The sequence below is a fragment of the Mauremys reevesii genome, linkage group 5, assembly GCF_016161935.1.
Source record: "Mauremys reevesii isolate NIE-2019 linkage group 5, ASM1616193v1, whole genome shotgun sequence".
Taxonomy (NCBI): domain Eukaryota; kingdom Metazoa; phylum Chordata; order Testudines; family Geoemydidae; genus Mauremys; species Mauremys reevesii.
In genome coordinates, this window is record NC_052627.1 from 78,144,576 (window position 1) to 78,163,386 (window position 18,811).

The window sequence follows — 18,811 nt, forward strand, 5'->3', positions numbered from 1 at the left end:
CTTTTTAAGAGCTGTGTTTCTCAGGATTGCAGCCTTTCCTTTTTCCTATTTTGCATTGTTACTTTCTATTTGATATATTGATCTTTCACTATATGAAAAATATATCGTCGTTCTAATACAAGTGCAGTTTTAAAAGATATTCTGGAATTTAAAATCTGCAGTGTGGGGGAAACTTTTGCTTTATGATCAAATCTGATAATTGTTTTCAGTGATGATCATAAAGAGACAGTTAATGTAGTTATCTGTGGTCCATGGACATATTTTTAACTTTTAAATAAACTAGTATATCATGCTATAGTCATGCATTTATTTGCTTTCCTGGGATTGTCTACCAAAAAGCAAAGCTGGCAAAGTTACAAACAAGTTGAAAAAAATCCTTTTTGATAGAGGTTCAGTTTGTTTTGCTAGTGAATGTCACGCTATTTATGGTTTGCTATTTGATTAAAAAATATATTATATTGAAATGTGTATATGGGATACAGTGAAGTAAGATTGTAAGAATCAATTATTACTAGATTTTTCCTGTCTTAAGACTTCTCCAGAGTATCCCAGAATACAGTTCTACTTCACCCCTCAAGAGATTTCTTAAAAGCTATTTCATTGTACATTTGGTTGTGCACTTGCATGCAGTAATAAACATACTACATATTTGCATCTAAAGTTATAGGGAAATGTGCAATTTAAGCATGAGTGTGAATAATTCAATTTAATTAATAGTTTTTCTGGATGGAGTAGTATGGGGGTGAAAGGGCAGTTCCTCTTCACTATATTCAGAGACAATAATTTGGAGTTAACCCTGATTAAAATCTTATTTAACATCCCAAATGTAAATTTCTTCTATTTCAACCCAATCTCAGTCCAAGTTCTGCTTTCTCATCCGTGGCTAACAAAGGATATGTCCATCAAATGACTATTAGCCAAAATGGTCAAGGATGCAACCCCATGCTCTGGATGTCCCCAAGTCTCTGACAACCAAATTCTGGGACTGGACAATGGGATGGATCACTTGACAGTTGTCCTGTTCTGTTCATCCCCTTTCAAGTGTCTGGCATTGGCCACTCTCGGAAGACAGAATACTGGGCTAGATGGACCATTCATCCGACCCAGTATGGCCATTCTTATGTCCTTATGCACTACCAAAGAGGACCTTTTTTCCAGTTTCTTGAAAATTAGCTATTACCGAGTTCAGAGAGCACTGCAACTTCTTGCAATTCTAATGCTGGGTGAGAAATTCTGCATCTGTCATGTCCAGACCTCTGAACAAAGCAGATTAGTGGACTTGCATTGAAGATCAACTATTATGCTTGTATTTGGTTTCAATAAAAAAATTTACGTCAAAATTCCTTTTTTTGTTTTATTTTAAAACATATATTTGACTATTTTTGCATATCATTGCATTATTTCAGATTATTGCAGATTTCTTTAACTCTGATTTTTAAAAGAAAGATATCCCTAATTACATTATACTGAACTGTTTACCAGGTATGTGGGGTAGTTGTAGCCATGTCAGTCCCAGGATATTAAAGCAATAAGGTGGGTGAGGTAATATCTTTTATTGGACCACCAGACCCAAAGAAGTGCTCTGTGTGGCTCAAAATTTGTCTCTCTCACTAACAGAAGCAGGTCCAAGAAAAGATATTACCTCATGCGCCTTGTCTCTCTATTTACCAGGTACTAATTCACATTCACCTGTTATTTGGCAATATGTTGAAATACCCTGTTGAAATGGGAGAGAGTTAAGGTTTCTGGAGGGCATTCATTGTGAATTTATTCATTTGTGCAATTAAAGTCACAATCTGAACATTACAGTAACTTTGTTAATTTCCTTGGTTTTAAAAAAGGTGAAAAATTAAAGAGATGGTATTTAATGAAAAATACACCTAAGTTTCACACACAAACTCACTTCTAGACTCAGAGGAAGCATGAGAAATTCCATTATGTCCTCTAAGAGCCTGACTCTCTAGCACAAACATCAAAGAGAGCAAACCACTGTTAGGTTCCTTTCCAGGGATATGAGCAGTTTTATACACAATCCTTACCTAGTTTATTAGTGGTTGTAGCAGTTAACAAAAGCTCATAAATCAGCATAAATATACACCTAAAGACAGGGAGCCAAGAAATTATACTTGTTCAGTCAGAAGAATTATTCAACATAAAACTTCCAAGTGAGAATCACCAATTATCAAGCCCTGTTAGTGAAATATGATTGTATTAAGTGGGATCCCACTACCAAATTTATATATGAGCTTTCACAAGATGACAGGGAAGAATTTAAATCCATCATCACTGAGGGTCATTTTGTATCATATATGTCCCTCCAGGCAACCTTTGATACTTCAGGTACAGCCTGCAGATTGGTGGCAATCTCAGTTGCAAAGAGGAGATCTTCCTAGCGCCACTCTTCAGGGATCCCTAAAAAAGTTCAAACAACAATTGAGGGTCACCCATTCAAAGGATTAACTTATTAATGCAAAAACAGATAGGGCTTTACATTCTCTAAAGGACTCTTGCGACACTGAGATCCCTAGGAGGGTCTACCCTCTGATACCTAAGCATAAGCACTTTAAGCTATACTCACAAGAGAGGTACTCCTTTTACCTTCAGCATAGGCAACCTGAACAATCTAGAAAGAGACAAACATTACACAGAAGGAAGGCATCTGGTTCCACCTCCATTTCTGCTCATCAATCTCCATCAACATCAAGGCAGCAGATTTGATTGCTTGGTCAGGAACAGAGTGCAAATCCCTTCAGATCTTCCAGTCATATTGTCTCCATCTGTGAATCATTTATTTCATTTCTGTGGTTCTGGAGCACCATCACAATGGATTGATGGGTCCTGAAGATATAGAGATGGGCTATACCATCCAGTTCTGTATCCACCCCCACCCCACTCACCTTATCTGTCCCTATTCAGGGACCCCTCTTACAGAGAAGGCTTCATCAAGAGGTGCGGTCGCTTCTTATCACAGCAGTGGAAGAAGTTCCTCAATAGCACAGGGAACACAGTGGATTTTATTCTCATTACTTTCAGATTCCCAGAAAGAAAGGTGATTGGTGGCCTATTCTGCACTTTAATTCACAAGCTCAAGTTCAGGGTTGTGACTCTGGCTACTATAATTCCATCCCTACACTGGAACAATTGATACGTAGCTCTTGACCTTCAGGACACACATTTTCTTATTGCGATTCATCCACCCCACAGAAGATAACTGACGTTTCAAGTGGGCAATGCCACTACCAGTACAGTATGTTACCACTCAACCTGTTGACAGCACCCGGGATTTTCACAAAATGCCTATCAGTAATAGCAGCTTACCTCAAAAAGCTAAGTATCAGAGGGGTAGCCGTGTTAGTCTGGTTCTGTAGAAGCAGCAAAGAATCCTGTGGCACCTTATAGACTAACAGACGTTTTGCAGCATGAGCTTTCGTGGGTGAATACCCACTTCTTCGGATCCGAAGAAGTGGGTATTCACCCACGAAAGCTCATGCTGCAAAACGTCTGTTAGTCTATAAGGTGCCACAGGACTCAAAAAGCTAGGAATCTAAGTTTTCCCATACCTAGATGACTGGCTCATTCATGCAAGTGGCAAGTAACAGACTGCATTCAGCAGACTCTGCATCTGTTTGCCATTTCAGGCCTGAAAGTAAATGAAGAGAAGTAATACTGACTCCAACAAAAAATAGAATCCATTGGAACCATTCTTGACTCCACAACAACAATGGCTTATCTACCACCAGAGAGATTCCAAGCCATACTAAATCTACGAACCCACCTGCGAACTCAGCCCAAGACATCAATGAGAACTTGTTTCAGATATGTGGCCTCCTGCACCTTCCTAAGTCAGCATGCCAGACTTCACTTTCATTTCATGCAGGAGTGGCTGAAGTCTGCATATCAGCCAAGCAAACATCAACAAGCATGCTAGTATACATTACACCACAAGTCCTGCCCTCATTAAATTGGCAGCTGGACCCACTGAAAATCTGCAAAGGAGTACCATTCTCTCTTCTGCTACCTACAAAGATGTTGATGACAGATGCCTCCACATTAGGATGGGGGGCCCATTTAGATAACCTCCAAACACAAAATATATGGATTCTTCAGGAAGTAAGACTCCACATCAATGTCCTGGAGCTAAGAGCCATTTGTTCAGCATGCTCAGTTTTTCGGCCATGTTTTATCTTTGGGAATTTTGTATCCATCGTGAAATTATTCTGAGGGTGGTTCATTTGATAGGGATGCACAGACCATGCTAGCAGATCACCTCAGCAGACAATTTTCAAGTAACCATGAGTGGTCCATAAATGATAGCATAATTCAAGACATATTACTCAGGGGGAAGGAAGGTGAGGGAGTCATCCCACCATCCCTCTTTGCCACCAGAGATAACAGGAAGTGTGAACACTTTTGTTCCAGAGGGAGTCAGAGTTGGGGATCCCTGTCCGATACATTCCTGATTCCATGGTCCTCAAGCTTGCTGTACGCACACACTCCCCCACCACCAGTCCATTAGTCCCCATCTTCTAAGAAAGTGCTCAGGCAGGGCTCAGCCAGAATGATCATGGTTGCTCCTACCTGACCAAGGCAATTCTGGTACTTAGACTTAAATAATCTCTTTGATACACTTACCTCTCCAACGAGACCTGATATTGCAGAGATGCAGTCCAGTGCTTGATCCCAACTCATGCTCCCGGCACCTCAAAGCATAGATGCTGGCTTGTTACCCGGGGTTCTTTCAACCCATAGCTCTTGGTAACTTTTACTCTGTGAGAGGAGGTGTCAGGAAATAAATCAGGGGAGACACGGCCGTCAGACCGATAGATGGCTGGCACAAACAGTACAATACAAGAGTGCTTTCACTTACAGCGGAACTTTACTTAGTCTTAAGCACTTACGCATGTCTGCAACAGGTTAGTAAAACACCCTTAACCCTCGATAATTACTGAAGCTGAGTGTGGCTCTTGAGTGGCACAGTGGTAGCCTGTCTGCCAGTGGGGAACACAAGATGCATCCAGAGGGAGAGACCAGTCCTGAAGAGTCCCCCCCATCTCAAGCTTTTTCCCCTTATTTATACGTTAGTAATAGAATGACATGTCCTTTGAAGAAACCTTGTTAAGTAAGCAGTTGCAATGATCCAGCAAGACGTTCCTTCTGATTATTGATTAACCAGGTGTGGGTTTTTCCAGAGTTTGCAGCCTTGAGACCCCAGTAGACATTCCTGGGGCATATCCTACTCTTTAAAAATGCATGTATCAGCAGTTTCAACACAATTCTTATCAGGAAGGACGCGGGGTCAAGCTGCCCTTTCTGTGGCACCCAAAACCCCCTCCCCTCCTGCCTTGGTCAAGCTGAGATTGCTGAATGGCCAATTTACAGCTTGCTGACTAGGCCACCATTAACAATAAGCCATAGTGGTTTCAAGCACTTTACTGGTTTGCCAAAGTCTCCCATACAGGCTGACTGACTTCAACAGAAGGAACCTGCTCATCAGAAGTACAAAATATCCTGATCCATGGTTGAAAAGCCTAATGGACACATGCTGCTAAATTGAAGAGATTGCATATCTGTTCACAGCAATACTTCTCACCATCTCAATTCCAGATATACGGGCCCATCTCCTGATTTTAAAGAACTTTGGACTATCTGTATGCTCATTGAGGGTTCATCTATCTAGCAGCCATCTCAGCTCTTTGCCCTCCAATACAAAAGGCTTCTACATTTTGATGCCCCACAATGGCCAGATTCTTACAAAGAGTAATGGAACTTCTCCTCTGTGGGATCTAAATATTGTCCTTACGGGATTAATGAATCCAGCTCTAGAACCTTTAGGTAAATGTACCCTGTTTCATCTTTCCATTAAAACAGCCTTGATGGTAGCAATAATATCAACCAGAATAGTTGGGGAGATACAAGTCTTCTTGGCAGGACTCCTTTATACAGTTTTTCATAAGGACAGGGTGTCATTGAGAACTCACCCAAAATGTCTTTTTGTACAGACAGAATTAAGCTATTTAGAGTATCCTCCATATTATTCATAGCCTGTGAAGACAGTGTTAAAGGACAGGCCATTTCAACGCTGGGATTCTTTTGGCCTGTATCAAACTTCGTTATGAATTAGCTAATGTAATCCCACTGTAGCAGGGTGGTTACCCTGCTCCTGCCCTGAAGGGCTTAAAACAGCCCTGGAAGCTGCTAAATTGGGCTGATTGGGAAGTGGCTGCAGCTGGGCCACGCCCCAATCAGACCACAGCTGGCCTGTATAAAAAGGCTGTGAGCCAGGAGCTCAAACAGTCTCCCTCTGCCTGTAAAGGGAGATGGGCTAGCTGCAGGGAGCTGGAGACAGGGTACCTGAGTGGAGCAGGGCTGGGGAAAGGCAGAGGAGCTGGGGAGCTCCAGTCTGGAAAACCCCAGGCTGTGGCCTAGCATAAGGCCAACAGGTACTGGGGGTTGCAGAGGGCAGCCCAGGGATAGGCCAAGGCAGCAGGTCCAAACCCAACCTTGCCAGTGATGGGTAGGCTGATACTGCAGTCTGCCCCAGGGCATGGGGGCTAGACAATGACTGGCAGTAGCCTTATCCTGAGGTGAGGTGGGACTAGTGGGTGGGGGTTCCCGAGAGAGGGGAGACCCTAAGACTGAGGGGATTACTGCTAGGGAGCAGCATCCCCAGATACAAGGGCACTGGGTCCAGGAGGGACATGGGGGCCAGAGGACAGATGGATCACCAGCCTGCAGAGGGCGCTCCGGAGGTGAATCGAGCTAATTCCCTGAGAGACCAGCAGGAGGTGCAGCAGGGATGAGTCTGCACCTCTACACCACCTATAAGAATCGTATTTCATTCTATGAGGGCATAAGCAACCTCTGTTGCTTTCTTGAGAAATGTTCCCATTCTGTACATTTGTAGCAAAGCTATGTGGTCTTCAGTACATACATTTACTTAGCACTACTCTGTCATGCTCATTTTGGCAGGGCTGTCCTACAATAATTGTTTAGCTAGACTCTTAGCACCCATCTCCTACAATCTAGGTCACTGCTTGTGGGACACTAAGAGTGAAATATATATATATATATATATGGGCAAGCACTCTAAGAAGAAGAAATGGTTACTTACCCTACAGTGTGATTCTTCAAGCTATGTTGTCCATATATTTATTCCTTAACCCTCACGTTCCCTCCCCTGCCCTAATACCTACTACTAACATCAAGATTCTCTATGGCAAAAGAAATTAAGGGTGGTTGGGGTTGCCGCGCCCATTATGCCCTTGGTTGGAGGTACGAGAATACTGTTGGCCAAAACAATCCAGACTAAAGTGCAATGGGTACACATGCACCAACAGTGGAATAAATATCTGGGCAACACCAGTGCTAGAGTCCTAAAAAAAAAGGGGGGGGGCGGAATACACTTCTGATACTTTTTACTATCGCTCAGAAGCAATCGTCACTGATAGTACTGTAAGTATCAGAATGCCCATTCTGGCTCCTAAAAAAGTACCAGAACAGCATTCAAGAGCATTCTGGCATGATTCAACACTTGGACAATACACCTCGAAGAACCATAGTTTCTGAGGGTAACTAACTCTTGCCTATGTGACATAGTATCTAACAAATATTTCAATATAACATAATTAGGAACAGTGATTTTTCAGGTGGTATTTCTGTTTTTTACTTTAGGCACCCAAGTTTCAGAATGATGACCTCAGTGCTTACTAATATGTGTGTGTCATAGAGGAGCACTAGGTATATAGTTCTCTATTTCTGGGGAATTATAAATAAGTCAACCAGAAATAATTGACAGTAGCTGTCCATTCAAATCCAATCAATGCTAGTCTAAAAGTCTTTGTGACACTTTCTAAAAATGTCAGTTTCATTGCAACCAGAGAATCAATATGTTTTTATTTAAGGAGACTTTAAGAATAACAAAGGACATTGGTGGCTTAAAGCAGAACTGAATGTGGAGTGGTAGAGCATCCCATTTATACTCAATGAAGCTAATTAATTTATCCTCATAGGAGGAAAACAAAATGAAAGTATTTTTAGTACATAAAGGTCATTGTTTTTCACAACCCCACTCCTAAATTTATGAGGCAGTCTTTATAGGATTTAAGCCACATTACTCCTGTTTGCTGGCGATGGAATGAATGGTGACATCCATATGCATGGCTTTTAAAAATTCAACCTCAGAAATACTATCCATATACCGGTAATAACATACATCTTTATTATGTTATAGTTCTAAAATTATACTATGCCTGTCAACTATCGGTATACTCTTTGTAATAATTGGAGATATACCAATCTCCTAGAACTGGAAGGGACCTTGAAAGGTCATTGAGTCCAGCCCCCTGCTTTCACTAGCAGGACCAAATACTGATTTTGCTCCAGATCCCTAAGTAGCCCCCTCAAGGATTGAACTCATAACCCTGGGTTTAGCGGGCCAATGCTCAAACCACTGAGCTATTCCTCCCCCAATTCATCAATTAAGTAGTACAATCCCTAAATCCCAGATCAAAAATGTGTTCTTAACTGAGATTCTCCTACAACAAGAAGTGTCCATCTGAAGTAATTTTAAAAACAATTCATATTGTCCATAAATAACCAGCTAAAACTCAGAATGGAGATCTTTTTCTTTCTTCTTTCAGTGATATTAGGTATTGTGATCAGATAGAAGGGTTTGTGAGTACTTGAGGGGGAAAAGAGACAGTTTTTGTATCTTTCATGAATTAAGATATTTAATTTTCTGACAAATGAGAACATTGAATGGTTTTAAATTAGCAGTGCTTTTCCAAAATAGTTGCATTAGTTTTCATGTGGGATTGCTTGAACATTCAAGGTGACAGCATATCAAGGTACTGCCTTCTTCCCATACTAATCATGTACCATGGTTGTTGAGACGTAGCTGAAAGGAAATTGGCTCAGGTATTGGTAAAGGCATATGATCTGTGCATTTCTTTTACATTTTGAATGGTATTGAGATAATTCAGATTTATTGCAGAGCAACATTCTTAAAATATCATGTGTTTTTAACAACCAAGGAGAGTTTCAGGAGAAGAGGATCCAGTGCTTAGATCCTGTCCAGAGATGAAGACTATCCTGTTTTATGCCATACAAGGAGCTGTTTCCAAAGGTCATAAGTCAGTACATAAAACCACTGATTCTCCAGTCCCAGTAACTGACTTTATCACAACTTAGAAAAATCAGTGGTTTCATACACTGGCCTTTACTTAGATAGACCTTGAATGAAATACCATTTGAGTGATATTTCAAATATGTGGGAAGATAGAAGGTTTATATATAGTTGTTCACCTCACACAATAGATACGTCAGAGTAAAAATGAAACTGGACTGAATGTGGAAACCACGTTACTCTTTATTGTAGGAAACAGTGATCCTTAAAGGTAATAGGTAGTAACTCTTTGTTAAATAATGTAATCTTTACTTGACAAATGCAGCAAATAAATCTTTAGTGATTTGGTGCCAGATCCTCAGGTAGTATAAACTTTCAGTGTAGGTCCATTGACTAGATGGAGCTATACCAATTTACACCAGCTGAAGATCTGACCCAGGGTTTCTCCTCTGAATGTGCAGAGTTGACCAAATATATGGAGTTATACCTATCTCATAAAACTGGAAAGGACCCCAAAGGGTCATCGAGTCCAGCCTCCTCCCTTCATTAGCAGGACCAAGTACTGATTTTGCCCCAGATCCCTAAGTGGCCCCCTCAAGGATTGAACTCACAATCCAAACAGCTACCATTAGTGCTAACAGGCATTTTGTGGATAGAGTCTTATATGTGGATTTAAGATGATAAACCTCTTTGTCTCCTGTACTTGTGGCAACTCAGATGTTATGTTTTCCCACCCAACCCTCCAAATGTAGTTGTTCCTATTAATAAAACAAATTATAAAATGTTGTGATAGCTTTTGAAGAGAGTTTTAATCTGAACTACAGTATTTTCTGTCACTGCTTTCTGCATTTTTAACCTGTTATACTTTGCATTTGGTATTTGGTTTACTTTGTACAAAAGAAATGTAAGGCCATATTTTCTGCTGTAGTATCTCTATTGAAGTCAGTGGGATTACACCAACAGAGAACTTACCTTGGATTGTGAAAGAAAAGAAGAAGCAAAGGGTAATGGATTAGGGTGGGATATTCTTATTAGTTAATTTATATGGCACAGTCAATATGGAATGAGTCTTTCACCTGCAGATGGCCAGCTCACATCTTCAGATTGTGACTGCAAACTAACCTCGTCTGACTTTTGTTCTGCAAATTAATGTTAAATGAATTGGTGGTCAGGTGTCAATATCAGAAGAAAGCACCACCATGACAATTGGCATTACTTGGCATTCTCCTTAGAAATCTCAGCAAGAGAGGTGAAAGAACGGACAAACACTGAAGGCTTGTCTACATAGCTCTTCAGTTTGGACTATAGTGGGGTGAGACCTGTAGCACACACTAGCATGTTGCGCTGTACTTCCCCAATGTGGATGCTGCAGTTGTACTAAAAGGTACTTCATTTGCATTAACATAGTCCTTTAGTTCAGGGATTCTCAAACTGGAGGTCGGGATCCCTCAGGGGGTTGCAAGATTATTACATGGTGGGTCCTGAGCTGTCAGCCTCCACTCCAAACCCCGCTTTGCCTCCAGCATTTATAATAGTGCTAAATATAAAAAATGAGTTTTTAATTTATTGGGGGGGGGTCCACACTCAGAGGCTTGCTATGTGAAAGGAGTCACCAGTACAAAAGTTTGAGAACCACTGGTTTAGTTCATGCCACCAAGCATCCCCCTGGGGGAGTTACAATGCCACATGCTAGTGCATGCTTCAGTTCACACCCCCATAGTCGAACTGTGGGGCCATGTAGACATGGCCTGAGATCTTATCTCCTCTGTTCTAGAAGGGATCTCTCCAGGTCAAACTGAAAGCATATTACATGATATTGTGGGGAAGCTTGCACTGCCACTCTCTGTACTATTTGTTCTGTGAAGGAATATGGAACTGCAGTCTCTGGGGCTGGCGCATTTCGTAACGGCTACATTATAGAAAAAATTATGAAAATGGTAACTAAAAAGTGCAATAAGTGAATAATAAACCCTTTGCACATTCCTCCCTTGTAGTATGACTTTGTGGAACTCCTCGATGGTAGCAGGTTGATCGCAAGAGAACAGCGCAACCTGCTTGAGTCAGAGAGAGTAGGCCGACAGACAAGGTCTATCAATCTCCATGAGGCTGGTTTTATCCAGTATTTGGATTCTGGAATCTGGCATCTGGCTTTTTATAATGATGGGAAAAATGCAGAGCAGGTGTCTTTTAATACCATTGTTATAGGTAAGCACAATCTTCAAAGTTTTTACCAAAAGCTGCAATCTAAGCATTCTGTTAAAAATAGAGATGAGTTTTCAGAGTTAAATACTCTGGGTTGTTTTCATGAATGTTGAATTTATTATGTTTTCTTCATTACATAACAAAATATATATAAATGTATTTTAATTGTTTAGTAATTGAAGTATGAAAGCCTCCCATAATGTATAGTTCACAAAGGAAGATGCTTTTTTGAAATGGCTGTATTATGAGCATAAAGTAACTATCATTTTACTGTTTAAATCTTGAGCTTCTTGTTATAACAGAATATAATAGGATACCACAAGCATTAATTACAAGAAATTAGCCACTATTTACCTTCTTACAATCACTAAACAAAGTGACATACATGCTTCTGCAAGTACCTTAATTTGCTGTCAGTCACTAGTGGTTTAGAATTAGATGATAGACACCTTCTGTTCTAGTTTAGTACTATGGTGGGCGTCTCTATGAATTTTTTTTCTTACTCTTTCTTTCAGAGTCTGTAGTGGAATGCCCCCGAAATTGTCATGGAAACGGAGAGTGTGTTTCTGGATCGTGCCATTGTTTTCCTGGATTTCTGGGCCCTGATTGTTCAAGAGGTATCTGAACCGAATTCTTTTCTTAAGTTAAAATAAATAAACTGCATAAAGACAAGTCATTACTAATCTACCAAGGAAAAGAAACTGGCATGCAACTTGTTACATACATGTTCTTCTTTTTTCCCAAAGCTTGATTGAAAAGAGTTTTGTTAATTCTTCTGTCATGTTTTATTTCACAGCAGCCTGCCCAGTATTGTGTAGTGGCAATGGGCAGTATTCCAAAGGGCGCTGTCTCTGTTTCAGCGGTTGGAAGGGTACAGAGTGTGATGTGCCTACCACCCAGTGTATTGATCCTCAATGTGGGAGCCGTGGAATCTGTATCATGGGCTCTTGTGTATGCAACTCTGGGTACAAAGGAGAAAACTGTGAAGAAGGTAAATAAGTAAATATTTACCCAAGCATCTACAGTAATGTTTCTAAAATGTCAAGTTACAACATAGTGGGTCAGATTTTTCAGCTGGTATAAATCAGCATAGCACTGTTGATTTCACTGGAGCCATGTCAATTTGCACCAAATGAAAATCTGGCCCAGTAAAGCCATGTGCTGTCAAATTGTTCACCTTATATCAAGCATACTAAAATATCCTGTTTGCTAGATATTTTGCATTGAGCAGGTTTTGTTTTTATAAAGACTTACAGTTGAAAATGCTGATTCAAATGCATCACATTGAAAAATTATGCAATTTTTTTTGGTATTTTAGAGATGTATGTGTATTCATTCTGGTGTGCTGTAAAATGGAGTTCATTTTCTATTTATTTTTTTAGGAGGAAAAAGCACCATTTCCCTTCCTCAATCAAATAGATTTTATTGATCTCTACATACAAAGTAATGCAATTAAGTCTCTGGAATTAAATTTTCAGACCATTGACCCTACAAGTGTAAAGTTTTATTGAGTCAAATTAAATCTCGTCATCTAAAGCACATTAAAGTGAATTAAGAAGGATAGAGAATACCCAACTCATTTATTTCTCAAACAGGTTGAGGGTCCTATACAGCTGTCAGAACTTAGTAGTAGTGGATTAGGTCAGTTGATACTGCTTGTTATAGAGAATACAAGATTTTGTTACTCTGTGATTAGGAGAACAGAGAGCAATAGCCTGAAAACTCAAGTGAATCTTGGTGTAATTCAGGAAAATTACAAATCCTTGCAAGAGTCTCAGTTACATCAATGACTTTGAGGTTTATGTCTGTTATCCCCAGGATGTCATTAAACCAGTTACACATATGTACATGGATCCTTACAATTACTTTTGATGATCTAATGTACTACAAAGAAAATTACCAATCTGCTAGCAAAAATGGATTAGAAGTTACTCTCTATTAGTTATATATTCTTTTTTTTATTATTTATTTGATCAGATAGTGCTTGTTATCTTGTGATTAAAGCAGGCGGGCTAGGAGCCACCTTAGGACTCATGAGTTCTACTCTCTGTTCTTCCACTGACTCATTATATAACATTGTGATTTGCCTCATCGCCTCATATCTCAGTTTACTGATTGTTGTTAAATGAATGTAGTACTGTTTATCTCACAGGAGTTTTTTAATTAATTCAGAAAGTGCTTAAAATCACTGGATGATAATTGTTGCTATTGTAATTGTTAATAATAACATATTAAAGATTATCTTTTTCTTTTCTCTCCAGCTGATTGCTTAGACCCAGCCTGTTCCAGTCATGGTGTGTGTATCCATGGAGAGTGCCACTGTAATCCAGGATGGGGTGGTAGCAACTGTGAAATACTGAAGACAATGTGTCCAGACCAGTGCTCTGGTCATGGGACGTACCTTCAAGAAAGTGGTACCTGCACTTGTGACCCTAATTGGACAGGTGCAGATTGCTCAAATGGTAAGGATTAAAACCATTCCTTATGAGTAAAACTCTAATATATTTTAAATTAATACATAATCTTGCATTATTGTGTAAGAACCTGATCCAGCTGCCATTGAAGCTAAGTCTTTCTATAGACTGTAGTGGGAGCAGGATTAGGCCATAAATCATGAGTGAAACATTCAGAACAAATGACCATGTGTAAATATTTGAAAATCAAACAGTTTCTTCACTCAGATATTAATTGAAGGCATTTTTTCTGGTGGTTCAAAGAAAAGAACAAAATGTTATATGTACCTTCTGATTTTAGGATCTATACTGAGATATTCATCTACATATTTAGAACTGTGTTAATGACGCATCCAGAAATATTTCCATTTGAAAAATCTATTTTTAGCTCCTTGGAGGGGCCAATCCTGTAGTTCTTGTTCAGGCAAAACTCCAACTGAAGTTAATGGAAATTTTGCTTGAATAAGGACTGCATGAATGGGCCAACAGTTCTAACAGATAAGGCTTTTTTCAAGGCCAAAACTTAGCACATTTAAGGCCAGTTGCTTATCTTAGATACATTGGTATAAATTCAGATTAAAATATGGAATTACTATAATTGATATCAGAATCTGAATTTTAGTCTCAGTCTGAGAGCAACCTTTTTGTGCCAAATTTTGGGAAAAATTACCAGTGCTCATTTTGTAGCGACATATTTAAAATCTGGATAATTTCTAACTGTCAGATGCGTTTTGCCAAAAAAAGTGTAATAATCTAACAAAGTAATTGATGCTCTTAATAACACTTGAACACGTGGCCTACTTGAGGAGTAGTGGTTTTATATCAAGTTATAAATGATATTTAATCAATTCTCTGTAAATAACTGCCATTTTGAAATACTGTTTGTGTCTGATATCTATGATATTGATCAACAGTCCTGGAAAGTCATTGGTAGCTCAGGTATAGGTAGACAACAGAGTGAGAAAACTGTAGAAGGGGAGTATTTTCCCATATTTAATGTTCCATATTACTTTCAGATTTAGGCATTTACTTTGTGTATGCATATGTATGAACAGATACTAAAGTAATATTTGTACTTCTAAAGAAAAGGTGTTGTCCTCTAAAGGCGGGAGGGATAGCTTGGTGGTTTGAGCATTGGCCTGCTAAACCCAGCGTTGTGAGCTCAGTCCTTGAGGGGGCCATTTGGGGAACTGGGGTAAAAATCTGGGGATTGGTCCTGCTTTGAACAGGGGGTTGGATTAAATGATCTCCGGAGGTCCCTTCCAATCCTAATATTCTATTCTGCTAATTTTGTTTTTGAATGTCTACAGTGCACAGAAAGCTTTCTGAGCTCATCTGGTATGGCACCCATGTGCTTAGGTTCTTATAAATATGACTGTTTGTGGAAAGTCTGCTATATGGTTCAAAAAAAATAGGGATTGTACACATCTTCTGATGGCATCCATCTTTACACACTACATGTTATTTCTAGTCATTCACTGTCTGTGCTCATGTTTCAAAAAGTAGTTGATAGTTGAAATGTATAAAAGTATTCTGTTTCATGTATATTCAGATATTTCAGTTACTTCAGACTTATGAAATATTAACTAGTTTGTGCAATAAAACATAAAGAACCCCTACTGAAGTTGTACAAAATGACCTTCAGATATTTAAAGTCAATAAATAAGTAAATCTTACTCATAAAGAAACATTTTGTTAAGCTGCTAAAGGGAGAAGAATGAGTTATCCATCAGACGGCTTACAGGGTTGAAATCAACAGAGCTTTCCTCTATCTTCATCAGCAGTTTGTCCATTAATTAGCCCTTCAATTCCACTTCAATTAAATTAACTCTAATTAATAAGTTCATTACAAAGATTGACACACCTTGCTCAAAGCTAGTGTGCTCAAAGCTGATAAACACCTTCACCCTAATGAAAAATTGATTAGATTGAAGAGAAAAGAGGGAACCTCTGAAATAAACCTCTCCCTCTCCTGCAGCTGGGTTGATGTTCTGTGACTCTGAAGTTAATCAGACCATCTCAGATCTTTTAATCAAAAATTTAATTCAAAGTAGATAGAAAATGTTGTGTGGGAAAAACACCCCAGCTCTCTTGCCCAGTAAACATTCTGCACTATTGTTCAAAAGAAGTGCCATCACAACTTGATGCTGTGTGGAATGTTTTATAGCACTTTGAGGCAGAGAATTATAATCTACTGGGGGGAAAATACTACTGAATGAAAAACTGGAAACAAAGCCCATATGTAAATCTTTCAGCCTCTTTTATGAGCTCTCCTTTTATTGCAGTCAAAAATAATTTCAGTTCTTTCCTATTAGGGTGGTTAGCTGTCTTTTACAAGGAATCCCAAACTAAATATAATAATCTTATGAACCAGCATATGATTGTGACTAACTGTATTCTAAGAGACTAAAAAACATCCCTCAGGCTTTTTTTTTCTGTAGTCAGCTTCACACAAATGAAGTTTTCCAAAGACTGACTGAATAAAGAAAAAAGATAAATGCAAACTATAACAACCTGAATTATCATCTTGTATTAGTTTTGAGATGTAAGATATATTGTTTGGCCTATGAATAACTTAGGCCTTAATGTTCTTTTCAATTATTCTACTAGTTATAAAACCCTGTTAGTGTAGGTGACAAGTTGAATGCTTTTGTTGATTTATTTTTAATAGTCTTTCTGTTTTTAAACCAGACTGCCTAAAGCTGTCATTGCTATAAATTTACAGAAAGTTAAAAAAAAATCTTATATTTAACAGACATGGCAGTATGTCAGCAATGCACTAATGTGTCTCACTGAGGCTGATTCTTTTTAATGAAAAAATATGTCAGAGATGGCACATTTCAAATTTGAAAGAAACCTGGGGGCAAGGAAAAAAGCCCCTTTGCTAAATTGAACTTTTGTTCAATTGTAGATTTTTGCCTATAATGTAAATGACCTGTAAGGTATGTGGTACATTTAGTGACTAAAACTATGCAGTAAATTCTAATGGGTTTAAATGCATATAATCTAAGCTACAAAAGGTAACTCTTAAGAAATATGTGCTTGCAAAAAATATAATTGGAAATTACTCAGAGCTAACTGACAGAAGAGCTGTGGACTTTTAGGCATTACTAAGTCTACTGGGTAACTAATTAAGCATTAGCAGAGATAAAATTCCATATTCCATATTCTCTTGGGTCCTACCTGAAAATGCTTTTAGCTGTAAAATCCTTTGATTTAATTTTCAAAGATTTTGCTTTTCTCCTTCATATGTTGAATTAAAATGTAACTCTGCTAATTAATGTGTGTTCTCCTCTCATTCTTTCTCTTTTTCTCCCATCCCTCCTTTTGAATACAGAAATCTGTTCTGTGGACTGTGGCTCTCATGGTGTTTGCATGGGTGGAACATGTCGTTGCGAAGAAGGTTGGACTGGACCAGCCTGCAATCAAAGAGCCTGCCACCCTCGCTGTGCTGAACATGGAACCTGTAAAGATGGGAAGTGTGAATGTAGCCAGGGATGGAATGGAGAGCACTGTACTATTGGTAGGCTAGCTGTGCTTTAATATCAGTCTTCAATACAAAACTCAAAAAGCTAGAATTCCTGGTCTTTTGTGCATCAGAAATGTAACACTTTGAAGCTTGTTTCTTCAAACAGAATATTTGCACCTGTCAGGCTGTGTAAAGGAATTAATGTTTTAAGAAAGGAAATGATTATATAATGGCAATTCAATCCTTTACAGCTTGTTTGCCACTAATGGGAGGTGCAAGAATTTCACTTTCAGTCGTTTCCTGTAGCTGCCTCCTGTAGAGGAGAAGCTTACATATTTTTTAAATCTGTAAGTAAGTCTTCTGACGTATGCTTTTTTTATTTTTATGTGATAGTTTTCCAAAAGATGTGTTACTATGCTACCTTTTTTCCCCCTTTACTGAGAAGAAAGCCTAAGAAGCTTACTCTAACCTGAGCCCCCCCCCCCCAAAAAAACACTTACCAAGGTGGTAAAGAGATCTAGCTGCCTCCCCCGCCCAATTATCCTTTTTGTTGACATAATGAATTTCTACTTTACAGTTGTATAAGATATTTGCTAAGCAAATAACATTACATTTCAAAGCACTTTGAAATGACAAATTCAAAAGAAGCAGTCTTCATTAATCTCTGTATGTTTCCATAATCAAAAATGTTCTATCCTTTAGAAACCAATCTTATTCAACTTATTCATAAATGATCTGGAGAAAGGGGTAAACAGTGAGGTGGCAAAGTTTACAGATGATACTAAACTGCTCAAGATAGTTAAGACCAAAGCAGACTGTGACGAACTTCAAAAAGATCTCACAAAACTAAGTGATTGGGCAACAAAATGGCAAATGAAATTTAATGTGGATAAACATAAAGTAATGCACATTAGAAAAAATAACCCCAACTATACATACAATATGATGGGGCTAATTTAGCTACAACTAATCGAGAAAGAGATCTTGGAGTCATCGTGGATAGTTCTCTGAAGACGTCCACGCAGCATGAGGTGGCAGTCAAAAAAGCAAATAGGATGTTAGGAATCATTAAAAAGGGGATAGAGAATAAGATGGAAAATATCTTATTGCCCTTATATAAATCCACGGTACGCCCACATCTTGAATACTGCATACGGATGTGGTCTCCTCATCTCAAAAAAGTTCAGAAAAGGGCAACTAAAATGATTAGGGGTTTGGAACGGGTCCCATATGAGGAGAGATTAAAGAGGCTAGGACTTTTCAGCCTGGAAAACAGGAGACGAAGAGGGGTATGATAGAGGTATATAAAATCATGAGTGGTGTGGAGAAAGTGAATAAGGAAAAGTTATTTACTTGTTCCCATAATATAAGAACTAGGGGCCACCAAATGAAATTAATGGGCAGAAGGTTTAAAACAAATAAAAGGAAGTTCTTCACACAGCACACAGTCAACCTGTGGAACTCCTTGCCTGAGGAGGTTGTGAAGGCTAGGACTATAACAGGGTTTAAAAGAGAACTAGATAAATTCATGGAGGTTAAGTCCATTAATGTGTCTCTCCAGAA

The 18,811-nt window shown here is 38.9% G+C and overlaps 1 protein-coding gene across 1 annotated transcript in view; it reads left to right on the plus strand.

Annotated features, from left to right (window-relative positions):
• TENM3 (teneurin transmembrane protein 3) overlaps positions 1-18,811 on the plus strand; it is a 2,204,264-nt gene that overhangs the window by 2,075,973 nt on the left and 109,480 nt on the right. Inside the window, exons 22-26 of the mRNA XM_039540233.1 lie at positions 11,119-11,329; positions 11,842-11,943; positions 12,123-12,317; positions 13,588-13,788; positions 17,117-17,302. Of these exons, the coding sequence (XP_039396167.1) occupies positions 11,119-11,329; positions 11,842-11,943; positions 12,123-12,317; positions 13,588-13,788; positions 17,117-17,302 (895 nt within the window). The remainder of the gene's footprint in view (positions 1-11,118; positions 11,330-11,841; positions 11,944-12,122; positions 12,318-13,587; positions 13,789-17,116; positions 17,303-18,811) is intronic.